Source organism: Aotus nancymaae, unplaced genomic scaffold, assembly GCF_030222135.1.
Source record: "Aotus nancymaae isolate 86718 unplaced genomic scaffold, 86718_ANA_hifiasm-v0.15.2.pri h1tg000072l, whole genome shotgun sequence".
In the NCBI taxonomy this organism is placed as follows: domain Eukaryota; kingdom Metazoa; phylum Chordata; class Mammalia; order Primates; family Aotidae; genus Aotus; species Aotus nancymaae.
In genome coordinates, this window is record NW_026988487.1 from 9,346,158 (window position 1) to 9,362,006 (window position 15,849).

Here is a 15,849-nt window from a genome sequence, read left to right on the forward strand (position 1 = left end):
TATGTTGTATAAAAATTCCAAGCTTGAAGTCGTGTAATTTTGTTAGATGTTTTATGCCAGTTTGGTGTTGTTTATGTAAGTGCCATGTTGTAACTCTCCTATTTTTCCTCCGCGCGTGTCCCTCTGCAGGCAAGGAACTTCCGCCTCTACACACAGGAGGTGTTGGAAATGGGTCACAATGTGTCCTTTCTTCTCCTGCTCCCTGCCTCAGACGACGTCTGTACAGCCCCAGGACAGAATAATCCTTACACCCCACACTCAGGGTTTCTTAACCTCCCTCTTCAGATGTTTGAACTTGGTATAGTAGCTTGTTTCACCTAGAAATATTAACCCAGCCTCCTTATAATAAAATCACAAAGTTATATCTGTTCCCCCTTGTCCCAGTGGAGGGTCAATAAATCACATGATGGCTTTGGCAACAACCCTTCCTAGAACTGTGTACAAGTCTGAGAAAAAGCAAAGCTCCAAGACTATGTGCCTGAGCAATAATTATTGAAACCTAGCAAAGGCCCAATGGAGAAGAAGGAATTCTAAACAGAAAGTTCAGTTATCAGGCTGGACTTCTTGCCTCCCTTCTGCTTTCTTAAAACATAAATATAAAAACCGATGTTTTCATGAAAAGCACTGCCTCTCTCTCTCTCTCTCTCTCTCTCTCTCTCTCTCTCTCTCTCTCTCCCCCTTTCCCTCTCTCTCTCTCTCCTTCCCTCCCTTTCTCTCTCCCCTCCCCATATCTCCAATCAGAGAAAAAAATAATAATGAAATTAAAATGTAGAATGCATATCACTTTGGAGGGAAAAAAAGCCTATAATTTTAAGTAGCACTGACTTATTAAATGGACTCTAAATTTCTGACAGACCATTTGAGAAATAGACAGGGTCTCCCAGGACGCAATATTGTGATTATAATGTGGGATTCTGAATGGTGGACGATCTTGTCCTGACTTTCAAAAATGAATAGCCTGGGCTCCAGTTTCTCTACTTTTGCAGAGACCCCCGCTGCCCACTGAGATTGTGAATAGGGAGGCTTTGTCCCCTTCCCATGCTTCATCTTGTAACAGGCCAGTAAGAGGCAATTAGCAAGAGTTCCGTTAGCTCAAAAGAATTGTACAATTTGCAGGAGGGTGAGTGAGTGGGTGGGTGGAATGGAGGCAGACCCTCTTTGGATGGCTCCCCAGCCACCAGATTTAGAAGCAGACAAGGCTACTGCCTGATGTCTCATTTGAGCCCTGGGCATCTGCATCTGAATTTATCCCTTAAGGATGATTTGCTTAAGCCTCTCAGTTTCCCTTGCTCCAAGCACTTCAGGTGCCCAAAAGCTGATGAACAGCAATTGTTACTTTCTAGAGGAGGGAGTGTTCTTATGAGAAGCTCAAATCAGACTTGTAGACTGGGATGTGAGAGGCCTGGGTTTCCTATTGTGTGATACTGGCAATTGCTTAACCTTTCTACACCTTTTCTGTGTCACACAATTAATCACATTGGCCATACCACTCCCAAGAGGCCTGGATGTGAATGTGACCATTTAATGAGTTCCTCAGCCAAAAGGCATTATTAGTCTATAATGTAACAACACTGCTTGGGGCAGGCTCTTTCCATTCAACTCAGTAAGTGTCTATTGGGTGCCCACTGTGGAGATTTAGAGGTAAGACAAAGGTTCTGCCCTCAAGGGGCTTTCGGTATGGTGGCTGGAGTAAAATAAGAATACAAATTATTATAAAACAAGGCAGACTGTGCCAGAAATTGGAACTGTTGATATTGAAAAAAATAAAGCATATTTTCTCAAAGAAGATATGAGAAAGCCTTCATGGAGGAGAGGATATCTGATATGGATGTTGAAGAACGAATAGGATGTTAATAAACATAAACAAAAAGAAAAGCTTTCTTGTTAAGGGAGTAGAATGAGCAAAAACATGAGGACAGAAGGATTCAGGAAGAATCAGGAAGAGAACAAGTGGTCCAGTTAGGCTAGATCAGAGAAATGAGGAAAAGATGGCGTGTAAATCTGTATAGATAAGGTGAGCCATATTGGGCAGTATCTCCAGCATCAGGCTGAGGAATCTGTCTGTGATAGATGGGAAACAGAGGACAAAAACTTCAAAGATTATTTTATTCATCCAGTATTAGGAACCAGAAAAAGAAGAATACAAAGACAGACAAATGTTTAAAAAAAAAAAAAAAAAAAAAAAAGCAGTTGCCCAAAAGTAGGTAATGACTTAAATGAGAAGTCTAGAGAATATGCTCATTGTTTTCAGCTTCGATGACTATGAGGCTATTGCTGCCTTTATCAGAAGTAAGGAAATCAGAGGAGGAAATGGTTTGCTGAAGGAAGTGATGCTTTTAGCTTTGAATATGTTGCGACTGAAGGTGCTAAGTCAATATCTAAGTGAACATGTTTCACTGGCAGTAGAAATGCAGGAGAGAAATTGGATACTTAACACAGAAATCTGTCCAGTGTCTATTAATAGCAGCTGAAGCCATGAAAATGAATGATTTCTCAGGGATATATAATTGACAGAGACAATAATTAAGGAAAACACTTCATTAGAGAGCTAACCAGGATTCCATTCTGTGTTCAACAGTCACTGTTATTCCATGATTATAGGCACAAATACATGAAATTTATTTCCCCGTGCCTCATTGGCTTTGGTGAGAACAATCTACAACTTGGTTATCAATCGTTACAGTACATGTGACTCCCAAGGCCCTGGAGGTCCAAACTCTGCAAACATCCTCTCTAGCCTGTTTCTGTGAGGCTCACACACTCTTCTTGAGCAGCTACCCTTTGCCCCACTGCTGTTACTCTCCATCCTACAGTTTGGTGAAGTCTGTTAGCATTTCTTTTCTTCATTCAACTTTTCATTCATTCATCAATAAATATTCATTGAGTAGCCCACTCACTATGTGCCAGGCACTGAAAAATCAACAACGAACAAACTTTAAATGGAGCTTAACATTCTAGCAGAAGAGACAACAAACCAATCAGTAAACCATAATATTGTAAATATCAGAGAAGTGAAGGTCATGAAGAAAAATTAATCTGGGTTAGGGACTCAAGCGAAGTCAGCTGCACTTTATATAGCTGGGTGATCTGGGAAGGCCTCTCTGAAGAAGATACATTTGAGCAGAGACCTAATATTTCCAGGCAATGAGAACAGTAAGTGTAAAGGCCTTAGAGTAAGAGTGTGCTTGGCTAAGAGATCTGCATACCTGGAGTGTAGTAAGCAAAAATAACAAAGATAGGAGATGAGGTCAGAGAGTCATGGGAGCTAGACTATGCAGGGCCTCACAGGCCATGATAAGGAATTTAGATTTTATTTTAAGTATGTTGGAAATCCAAGGAAAGATTTTGAGCAGTAGAGTAACAGGAAAAGCTCTGCAAAATCCAGTGGTCATCCCCCTAAAAAATTAAAAAATAAAAATTTTTTTTAATTTTTTAAAAGCTTAACTTTGTTTAACACAGCATTTTCCAAATTCATTTCGCCATAACTAGAGCAATGTTTTGCAAGGGACCTGTTAATAATCCACAGAACATATACTTTGGGATATGGTAGCCCTAGAAAAATGCTTCTCCAATTGTAACCTGCATAAGAATCACTTGGAGAGATTGTTAAAATACAGATTCTTGGAGCCCAACCCCAGAGATACTGAGTCAGTAGGCTCAGCAGGAGGCTGGAGAATTTACATTTCTAGAAAGTTCTCAGGTAATACTAATGCTGCCAATCATGGACCACACTTTAAGTAGTATTGCCTATGACAAAGAGATTAATACATAAATACAAAACTAGAGACATGGTTAACACAAGAATTCAGCCAAATTCAACTGTGCCTGTCCTTTTTACCTGTTTTACCTCTTCACATTTCTAGAAGCAATATGAGAGCATCAGATACTATCTTCCATCTATGAAAAACAGGCCACAGATCAAAGCCTTACTTTAAGATGGTTTTTCCTAGATTAAGACGTACTTTCTCTCCTTCTCGGTCCTTCCTTGTTGCCATATCATTGGTAATCCAACTGATTAATGAGGACCATGTAAGTTTCCAAAAAAAGACCACTTGGTTGGGCTTGGCTCCATTGGCATACATAGTTCTATTAGTCTTCTTTTAGGGACTGGAGGAAATGCTGCCAGTAGCAGAAAATTAATACACTCTCTAATACAATGATTATTGTACTTGAGCACCACCAGCAATTTCGAAAACATTTCTGGGTCTTGGTCTTAGTAAGAATCATGACGAACTCTATCTTATCCCCAAGCATTCAGAGCTCTCCAAGAGGGCGATTATCTTAACTACTTCCTCCATTAGGCATCAGCCCACTAAGCATTTAATGACACCCTATATAGGCACTTCCAAGGGCTTGCTACAGTGGACCTAAGCCTCTCTAAGAAAGATGCTAAGCATTATTTTTTCTATAAGTAAGAAATTCCATTCACAGGTAGTTTCATAGTAAAGGGTCAAGAGATACACTAAGCATTTCTGAGAAAGGAGAGAATGTTTTTGGGAATTCAGTCAGAACTCAGAAAATTTTAATAACCACATGGGAATTCTAATGAAACTTAAAAAGGTGTGAATTATGAGAATATGTAAATTAGAATAGAATAAAGTGTTGCACTATATTTCAGTGTGACTTGTGTAAGTCATCCCTGTCCCCATGAAGGAATTTGAGATTTGGCAAACTGACCTTGTTCCTGCCGGTAGCCTAAGTGAATCATAAATAACTTGCTGACCAGCTATGGAAACTGCATCTGTGCCTATTCCAGCATGGCACAGATCTAGCAAAGACAAAATGATAAAGGAGCTTAGCTCTCTGTCTCCTGGAATAAGGACTAGACTGTGGTAAACCCACAGGCTATTCCTTCACAGGATCACTTATGGAGTCAAGAGAAATTGTCCTATTGGAGGATGTTGTGAGACCTGGATGAGGAGATTTGAGCTAGGGCAAAGCAGATTCACCAAAAACCCACTCCTCCTTCCACAACCTGAGAGTTGACACTCTACCATCCTTTGGGTGGGAGCAGGATAGGACCTCTTTGCAGTAATAAAGCATGTTCTTGGGGGCCTACAAGCATCCCTATTTACAAAGTTCCCAGGAACAGAAGGAAAAGCAGCATCATGAGCCCTTAGAAACTCTATCAGGTGACGTGGCCTCTTGAGGACTTGCCTAGCCTGCACAGAGGCGGTCACCCTGCCCTGACCTTGTGGGTGCTCACAACTGACAGCAGCCTTATGACAAGGAAAGCTGATTTTTATTGATGTACTTGGCTTTATTATTTAAACCAATTGGACTAGAAAGAAAAAAAAAAAACTAAGGAATTTTTAAAAAATAATAGTTCGAGGCCTGGTATAGATTTCAAACTGGGCTTGTGCTTGGCTACATTCTTCATTCAACATTTACTGAGCTTCTGCTATATGCCAAGTAACTGTGCTGGGACTGAACCACACAGACGTTAATAAGGCACAGTCTGCCCATCACAAGCTCAGAATCCATTAGAGGATACAGGTATCCCTACCGATAGTCTTCATAAAACGGAAGCACTGCTACAAGAGGCAGGCTGTTGAGTTTCAAATGAAAGACACCTAATTCTTCCTTACAGAGATAATACTTGAGCTGTATCTTGAAGGATAAACAAACATTCAGAATGGGAAAGAAAAGGCAAGCAGAAAAGAAAAATCATTTTAAGCAGAAGGAGCAGTATGTACAAAGACTCAGAGACCTGGGAAAGTGCAACCTGATTAAGTACACTCTTAGTAGCTCATTGTGATGGATGCTTAAGGCATCTGAGGAAGAGTGACCGAGGGTGAAGCTAAATGTTTAAAAGATCGAAATCATACATGGCTACTTATGCGACACTAAGGGGGTAAGACTTTATTCTGTAGGCAATAGGAAGCAAAGAAAAGGTTTTAAGAAAAGTGATGATGTGGTCTTAATAGATTTTGGCAGCTCATGGAGGACTGACTGCAAAAGAGTAAAAAACAAATAAATCGGGCTGACATTGGATATGATGAGACAAGCAATTAAGAGACTACCTCACGGATCCGCTGGTCATTTGGGCAATGACAAGAGCCCAAACCAAGGCAGCCTTGGTGAAGAGAGCAGAGAGACAAAGGGAATTTAGGAGTTAAAATGATGGAACTTTGTGATTGATTTGATGTGGTTGAAGAGCAAGATGAAGGAGCCAGAGAGTCTGAATTAGAGTGCCGAGATGGATAATGTCACCATCTGCCAAAATGGGCCATAGGAAGGAGGAACAGGCTTGGGGCTGGAGAGTGATGAGGAGGTCAGTATGACAAATGATGAGTTTCCAGGAGGAACCTGTGGAATATCCAGGCAGTGAGCCTAATGGAATCCAGGCCACAGGCTTGCAAGAAATGGCATAGTCTCAACCTTCATTCCTATTACCAATTTTGCATGATTTAAGAGACCATTCCTTTATTCCACCTGTCAACTCATTCACTGCTAGGAATCTTTAGAGGACACCTTGTGCCCCAGTTCTTTCTGACACCTTGGCAAAGACTCGTGGACCTAAACTCACCGCAGGAAGTTTTCTCGTTGATTCCTTGGCTTCTAAACTAGGCCGCATGGCCCAGACTGATTAGGATTTTAGTGAGTTAGAGATCCTTAGGAAGACTATTTTAATCCCAGTCCTGTTCTAATATTCTAACCACTAAATGCGTCATTCTTTCAGGGTAGTAAAAAGGTGTGGTGGAAGAACAAACATTTATTTTTTTATCAAGTATGTGCCATATGCTGTGCTGGACACTTTATATATATTGTATTACTTAATCCTAGGTAGGCATTATAATCTCTGTCTTAGATATGCAAAAACCTCATATGATATGAGAAGACCTCTGAGGCTCCCAGAGGTCACGTGCCCACTGTCTCACAGTGGTGAGTCGCAGAACTATGGTTCAAACCCAGGTCCATAAGATAGCTAAGCCCATGTAATTTCCACACTACAATACTCCTAGTGGTGATGCCAACCTTATTTTAGTCTGCCACTATCTTGTATAGAAAAAAGAGGGAGAAAAATACTGCAGAAAGTTAGTCTTAGTCTGTGAATTACTAACGAATCATGTGGTCCAGCTAATGACATTATTGTAACCTTATACCATTTTATCTATAGAATGCATGAGATTTACATTTTTAAAAATTAGAAGCTTCCAGTCTGTCTTCTTTGCCTCAGTTATGGCTACCAAATGTATCATTGCTAAACCACAAAAGACTATGTTAAAGTAACATTTGTTAAAGTAACATTAAAGGGTCTGGATTTAAAAAAAAACAAACCCACAAGAGCAGTGAAACTAAAGCGTTATAGTTGAAACCTCCTCATAACTCACTTGTGGTGCTGGCATGGACAGTGTGGGTGCTGTGAGACCACCCACTGATCCGAGGCTCCCACCACAGAGACACAACAAGAGAAAGCTGTGAACACCCCGGCTTGTAAGAATTCAGATCAGACTGATAGTGCTTCTTTTAAAGACGTTATTCAGTGTCTCTCCCTATTTTTCCAGTCATATTTTAGAAAGGGGAAAAAAGCCAATGTGTTTTTTTGTTTGTTTGTTTGGTTGGTTTTTACCACTTGGTTTAGAAAGGCAGGGTGTGAGACACTTCACTCTCGTCACTTTCCAGCCAAAAGAGGACATCTGTCAAGTGCTAACAGGACATAATCCCTCCTTGAAAAGCATAAAGACACATTCAGGGAGCTACCAGGGTCAAGAGTAAGCTAAAAAGTCGTGGTGATTCCTTCCTGTGGAGCTGCCAGGAAATATCGTAGACCTGAAACACCTTTCAAAACAGGAAAATCAAGCCCACGGTAAAGGAAAGACAATGAAGGAAAGAGGATCTTTTGGGCTAAGGGTCTGCCTCTTCAGATCCATTCATGCATTTATTTATTTATTCATGTGGTCAGCAAACCTTAATTAAGAAGCTACAATGTTCCAGGTTTCAAGGAAATAAAAATTAATAGGAGGCATAGTTTCTGCCCTTGGAGAAATCACAATCTAATGCCAAGGCAGTCGAGTAAACACACAAGTACGATGTAGTAGGATACGTGTCAGGAAATGTTTAGAAGCAAGTGCTCTAGGAGCATTAAAGAGGGAGAAGCTAGTTCCACCTGCCAGGGAGATGTCAGTGAAAACCCCACCGAGGAGAAAACATTTATGGTGAGTCTTCAGGTATCACAATTGACCTGGAGGTATTAGTAAAGAAAAGTATGTGAGGATGAGGAAAAGGCATATGTAAAGGCATGGAAGCATAAAAGGACTCGTAATAACGTTCAGCTTGACCAAAGCTTAGGGGTGATGAGGGGCTGGGGCTGGAAGGTGGCAGCATGAGGGAAGGCATGACTGAAAATATACTCAAATCCTAGATCACAGGGAGCTTTCCTTATAGGGAGAGATGTTTGGATTTTTATCCTCAGGTCAAGAGAGAGCGCTGTAGAAGTCTAAGCAGGGAAATAATATGAGAATTAGGTCATTTGGAAGAAGCTCCATAGTTTGTAATTTACTGAGAGGGCATATGAAATCAGTTCTCTGTGTAAGGCAAAAAAAAAAGTGCTAAACAGAGCAGAGAAGATAAGAAGGAAGGATCTGACACCACAGAGAAAAATCGAACCCAGGGCAGAGGGCTCCTGAGTTGAGAAACGCCTCCTCAAAATGAGGCATAGCTGAAGTAAGGATGGGCCCCTCACACCCTCACCCCATTCTTCTCTTCCACTTCCATGGGAGGAAAGACAGAGCACACTGCCCTGGCATTCACCCAAGATTTATCCTCAGAAGAAAAAAAAAGGAAGTAGTAGGCAGTGGTAACATGGGAATCGTAGGATGCACAGAAATCTCTCAGTATGCAGAGAAGTAGGGCTTCCTCGTTGAGGTGTAGAGATGACCAGTGCCCCATTCTGAGGTAGTGTGGTTTTAGCTTCCCTAAATGGCCAGATCTGGGTCTCAGGAATCAACATCTAATTACTACCTGTAATGACTACCTGTAATTAGATGTTCTTCCTAGAATTCCTCACTAAAGAAGCCAGAATAAAAATGTATCAACAGACTTGTTGAGTTGGAACAGCCCTATTTCCAAAGCATGGAACACACTGGTACAGGACAGAGGTCAACAGAGAAAAAGAGGTTATTGAAGAATGAGTCTCCAAATTCAACAATGTCCAGGAAGAACCCAGTACTATGCTAGTCTGAATCAGGGTGCTTTTCTCATCCTACTAGAATCCAAAGTTACAGTACATGATCAGAGCTGGTCAGAGAAGTATAGGAAATCTGACCATCCCAAGCTGCCTACACCAGGCTCAATCCTACACTGTTCTGCTCCTCCTGAAGAAGGGAAATGATGGAGATGAAGGCTGGACTCTCCTGTGGTCTCTGTCCCATTATCTGTTTAGAGAGGAAGTCCAACTCTGCTGAAGACAAAAAAAAAAAATGGTCTGTCCAGGCAACAGCTCTTCTCACCCATCCAGAAGGGCTAAGAGGGGGAGAGGCAGAAGAGGATCAAAGCCTATCATAGTAGGCCCTTGGGGAAGTTTTGCAGTCAGACCAAAGACACTCTGAGAAAAGCATCTCTTCTGTCTTCTGGGGGTTCTGGCCTTGGAAAGGAGCAAGCAAGACCTGTCTTGGAAATCAGACATGAAAACCAAAACTAGGTATCAAATTGCTACTTGGCTTTTTTTCTTTAAAGTGATAAGCAAGCTTATTTTCCCAGTATGTGTGTGTATATGTGTGCATACTCTCACACACACACACACACACACACAATCAGCCCCAACTTTAGGGAAAATCTACATAACTGCAGCTTTAGCCAACCCCACTTCCCCATACCTTACTAGGAGTTGGTAAACCTTAAAAGGGAATACTGTCTGACTAAAGCCAGACAACTGGCCCCTTAAGAGCACATTCATAATTTATTTATGGCTTAATATTTTCCACTGATAGGATTAATAAATCATGTTTTCATTTAACTTGTTTTCTCTGAGGTATGAATTTCTCTATTTTGATACCAGATCTTAACATGTTTTATTTTGCTTGTCCATTTTCCAGTTCATTTTTGCAGCTACAGAGAGAAATTTATTAGTCTGTATTGCCGTCTTTCTGCTGTTGTGGAGCTGGATTCTCTGAATACCCAACAGTCCCTCAGGGAAGCGATCTCAGACAGCGAGGTTGCAGCTGCCAAACAAAGACACCAGCAAGTTTTAGATTTCATTCAGGTAATTGTTTCTTCTGGGGTAGAAGGAAGGGAGAAGAGGCAGGGTGGAAGGGGTGAAAGCCAAGCATGGGAAAGGACAACAGTCCAGGCTGATTCAAAGAACACAGTGTGTAAGTAGCCTATTGAGTTGGTTAAAATGTGGAGCTCAGGGAGATAAGTTTTCAAACAAAGCCTTAAGAAAAAGTTACAGATAAATCACAATATTACTAAGAATTGTTATGAGTCACCATGGTAGCTAGTGGTAGCTTTCGATACTGGAGAGAAAAATCACCCCCCAGAAGCAGTAACTAGAATATTATTCTTACCTTGTAGCCCATTGACAATTCCAATGGAAAGAAAAATTGTATCAATTAGCTCACTATCTCAGAGAAAAAGAAAACGACCTGCCAGTTTATGTTAACCCAAATCCAGTTAGAACTACAATTCCTCATGTTTTGGGCTTCTTATTTATTTTATTTTTTTTTTTTTGAGACGGAGTTTCGCTCTTGTTACCCAGGCTGGAGTGCAATGGCGCGATCTCGGCTCACCGCAACCTCCGCCTCCTGGGTTCAGGCAATTCTCCTGTTGGGCTTCTTTTTAACAGAACTGACACTTTAACATATGGCTGTCAAGATCAGAAAATGTGTTCCCTGCCCATGACCTTGTCTGGAAAAGCCTATGGTGACACCTTAGGGTCTTGTGAAAGGGGTACTGGCTAGTAGTCAAAAGAATTTGGATCTGGCCTGAAGTTGCCTCTGAATCCCTTAGCCAATCTTTAGATCTTTCTGTCCATCAGTTACTCAGTTCACGAAATGAGTAGAATAGCAATAGTCCCATGATAAATATCGCTTTGATACATATTCAGTTCGTTGGATAAACCTTTATTAAACAACTAGGTGTCAGGCACTGTATGCAAGATATAAAGTTGAATTAAACATGGTCTCTGATCTTAAGGAGTTTAAAATCCATCAGGGTAGGTAAGAAATGTGTGTGTAAATACTATTTGTAAAATGGGTTAGGTGCCAAAAAAGATATACCAAAACAAAACAAACAAACGAGTTCTGTGTCAACACAAGGAAGTAAAAACTTACTTTCACTTGTATCATAAACGTTCCCATGGAGGATGTAGCTGATAGCTAGCCTGGCCTACAAGGGTAGGTTAGACTCCAGTGAGGTGAAATAGAATGTAGAGCATTCAAAGAGAAAGTATAAACAGATAAGGCAGACAGAGCAGCAAAATAGTATTTGGGGAATGATAAGTAGTCAGGATTGGTTGGGGCATAAATTGCGTGATGAGAGGTGGAAATTAGGCAAGAATGAAAGATAGCAATGATAGCAGATCACGAGGGCTTTATCAAAAGCCACGGATAAGAAATTTGTACTTTAGGGAGACACCCAAAGTTTTGAAGAAAGTTAAGTTACAGGCTTTCACAACTCTGTTTAGGATGGATTCAAGCAGGGAGGATATTCTCCCCATATACATTGGTACAGCCATATGGGTTGTTTATTGTAAGCATTCACTCTGATTGGTCATGCTCACCAAATAAGGATTTGAGGAGAAGACTAAAGGCAGGGAAACCAGATAAGAAGCTATGATAACTATCCAGACAAGATGTAATGAGGACTTAAGATGAAGAAATGCTGTGAACTCTGGGCAAACAAATCTCTCTTAGTCCCAATCAGTCCCAATCTCCTCATCTGTAAAATAGGGTTGATAATAACAGGGCTACCTCATAATGTTACTGAGAGAATTCAGTGAGATAACGCATATAAAACACTCAGCAAAATGCCTGACACGTAGTAAGTATGTAAAAAATTATATACTCATTTATTCATTCACAAGCATGAGAAACTCCTTGATTATGAATATGCGAGATTCAAGGTGTTTAAAATACTCAGGAAGAAAATATTGTAATTTACTTGCAAAACAGCAATCAGACAAATCTTTAGGATTATCCTACTTTCCTCATACTGTGAACGAGATATCTTAGGAGACGTCTCAGAATAAAGAAATAACATTCAAGAAGTTACTATCTCCATTGGCCTGAGAATGTAGAATTTTAAAATGTAAAACATTTACTTCATTGATTTCATTTCCAGTAAAAATGGAACATAGATGGTGGGGAAGGGGCGGGAAAAGGAAGAAGGCAGCATGTGGAGATTACGAAGGACTGGCTTATTTTTGAACCCATATAAGGGATAGTGGAGCATAGTAAGAATAACAACAGATCAGAAGTTGGTCCCAGAGGAGATTGGGAGGCTGAGATGGGAGGATCTCTTGAGCGCAGAAGTTCAAGACCAGCCTGAGCAACACAGTGAGACTTCATCTCTATTAATAAAAATAAAAAATAAAAGGAAGTCAAAAAGCACAGATTTTTAGTCCCAGATCTTCTGATAAACTCTGGAGTATTGGACAATTCATTCGATCTCGGGGGGCCTCAGTTTCCTCATATGTAAAATGAAAGGACTGGACTAGATGACATCTTTGGGTCTAGTTGGCTCTAACATTTTATGACTTAACAACCAGAGACATTTTTAGAGGAACGCTTCTCTACCCATGCCTTAGGTTCTGTTTCTGCCTTATTGCACTTACACCTCCCTGAATCCAGTATGTTCATCCAACCATGAGGCTGACTTTCTTCAGTCTGTTGTGGTCTCGAACCCCTCCCAGAGTTCCCTGGCTTCATTCCTATTCCCTGACTACTACCCTTGCTCCTTTCTTTTTCATATAGCCTAGGGCTCCACTGCCTTTTTCTCTTTCTTTTATATGACACCATTAAGTGGACTGGATAAAGGCAGGCCAGGCTGGGAATTCTTCAAAGTTCTAGCCTGCTCTGGTCTCCCAAAGCAGGTAACTTGAGAGCCCCCTCTACATACTTCCCTTCCAGTAAGCCAGGTACACACAGACTTGGATAAAAGCCAGTTCTCAAAGGATTCAAAATATAACTTCTTGGTCAGAGTAAAACAAGACCATCTCCCTACACTCACAGCCTTCAATGAACCACCTTTCTCTTCCCAACATGGATAACTTCACTGAGTGGAGATAATTCAATATCATCTGCTGCATGTGCTTGCTTTCTCTCTCTCTCTCTCTCTCTCTCTCTCTCTCTCTCTCTCTCTCTCTCTCTCAATGAAAACCAGCTGTAGCCACTCACCCATTGATGTTCACAGCTCAGCCCACCACACACCATAACCTGCAGAGGCGACCGCCAGTTGTGAGAGCATTTGTATGATTCCAGATCTAAGACAGTGTTGAAGTCACTACACAAACCAAACATTGTAAAGAGCAAGGGAGTCTATGTAAATACAGTTAGAAAAAGAAGCCAAGGAGTGCAGCCAGAGAGGGGGAGGGCTGGACCAAGGGAGGCATAGAAAATCATAGATAAGGTATACAGGCTTTATAGACAGCACATGTAGCAGAAATGTCAAAGTGTGAAGACATGGAGCTTGGCATATTTTGAGCTGCTAAAACCTAAAGGGCAATTAGGCTATAATTTATATACTGTAATGCTTCAAATGCTCCTAAGCTGTAATAGAAACACAGCTCATTAAATATAGCCAATCTATCATCCCCTCGAGCACCTTGTAGCTGTGCTGTGAGAAAACCAATCACCTTTACATTTTAATAAAAATATTATCTTGCCTGAGTACAGAGAAAGGAGTGTAATTTATGAGATGAAAACTGAAATTTTTAAAGGGCAGGGTGAGAAATGGATGCAGAACTTTTAATCAACAGATCTAGGGAGTTCATGGTCTTTCTTTTTTAAAATGTGTCAGCAAGTCTTTAGAAGGTGAATTTGGACCTCAAAATCAGGGGGATTATGTTGTCAGTTACTTTTAGATCAACAGTATAAGGTAAAATGGGTGAAAATTGGCCTTCTTTTGGAGCAATTAGCTAAGTCTCATTAAACTCAATCCACAGGCCTCCCTACACCCATATGGTTTTTAAAATCTTTCTTCAGCTAAGACCTCTTCACATCACTGAGAAAAATTAAGAAGTAAATATTGTTTCTACTTACTTTTTTAAAAATTTCTACACTAAATCCCTCTATTCATCCTCAGCAATAAAGCTGAAACAATCTTATCCAAAGAGAGCAGGTAGATTATTTGTTAATAATTACAGTAGCCTCCTAGGGTTGCTGTAACAAATTCCCATAAACTGGGTTTAAAATAACAGAAATATATTCCCTCACAGAGCTAGAGACCAGAAGTTTGAAATTAAAGTGTTGTCAAGGCTACACTCCCCCTGGAGGCTCTAGAGGAGAATCTAATCTCTGCCTCTTCAGTTTCTGGTGGCTGCTGGCATTCCTTGACTTCTGGCCACATCACTTCAGTCTCTCTTTCTGTAGTCACATTGGCTCCTTCTCTTATGTCTGACAAATCTCCCTCTGCCTCATTCTTATAAGAATGTCCTTATGAGGACATTTCTTCTTAGAATTAGAATCCACACAGAAAATCCGGGATAAACTCCTCCTCTCAAAATCCTTAGTTTAATCATATATTTTTGCCATATAAAGTAAAGTAATATTTACTTTGTATCATATCAGATAATATTCACAGGTTCTGGAGATTAGGATATGAATGTATTTTGGGGGGGTCCCATATTCAGCCCACTACAGTAATCACGATTGTCACTATAAAAACTGAAAATTTTATAACAATATATAGTTGATAAAGTACACTCATCCACATTTTCTTACTTAATCCTTGCAATAACTCTGTTTCCAAGTAGAGAGCTAAAGAATTAGATCATTCATTCATTCATTCATTAAACAGTCATTTTTTTTAATACACACCTACTCTGCAAAGCTAAAAGCAAAAACAACGAAAAACACAATCTCTGTCCTTGTCAGGCACTCTAAAAGCTATCCACAGTCATGCGGTGCCTTTAAAATAACTTTCAACAAGCTTATGCTGCATGAGGTAGGGACAGTAAAAGCCAGCTGAGAGAACAGCAATCTCTGGGAAACTTCATCTGAGTCTCATCTGGGATTCCCACTTTGGCTTTATCCCCAGACTTTAGATTTCTCCCTTCTAAATGACTTAGTGCCACCTCATGGGCCTGCCCACTGCTGAACTTCCTGCCCAACTGACCAAGCTAAAAAAGCCTGACGCTCAATCTCGTGCTTTCATCACTGGCCCTGAATACTCCGCTGAGTCTTGTCACCACGGGACTGATGAGAACTAGAAAGCAAAGGAAAACGGCTGTAGACCATACGCTGGCATTCACTAGTTCACGCTAGCTAGCTTTTCACTCAACTTGGCAGAACGAATGTCACAACTTCAGACCTACTCTGTGTTTGTTTGGAGGACCAGGTCTGTGGATAGTCTTAACGAGTAGGTTTTAAGTACAGATTAAAGACCTATGAAGAAACTTTGAAAATAAAATTTAACACTGGGTAGTGTTTTAGTTTTAAAACTTCCACAGTCAGAGAGAGATTAACCTTGCATTACTCATATAATGAACACCTTCTATCTGGAAGTTAAGTGACACCAAATTTCCAAATGTTCCTCAAAAATAAATCGTAACGTTTCAGAGATAGAAGGGACCTTAGACATGTGAACTAACTGCCTCTTCTTGCAGTTGAGTAAATGGGCCCAAAGCAGTTAATGGCTTGCCCAGGTCATCCAGTGAAATTAAACACAAAGCTGACCACAAGCTCCAGG

The 15,849-nt window shown here is 40.6% G+C and overlaps 1 protein-coding gene across 2 annotated transcripts in view; it reads left to right on the forward strand.

The window, feature by feature from the left end:
- Nucleotides 1-15,849, forward strand: part of ANKFN1 (ankyrin repeat and fibronectin type III domain containing 1) — a 329,398-nt gene that overhangs the window by 295,286 nt on the left and 18,263 nt on the right. The window contains exons 16-17 of one of the 2 annotated variants that reach the window (XM_064367439.1): nucleotides 130-298; nucleotides 10,038-10,204. In XM_064367439.1, coding sequence (XP_064223509.1) covers nucleotides 130-298; nucleotides 10,038-10,204 — 336 coding nt within the window. Of the gene's footprint in view, nucleotides 1-129; nucleotides 423-10,037; nucleotides 10,205-15,849 lie in introns of those variants that run through there. The other variant, XM_012460469.2, reaches the window with a different exon arrangement.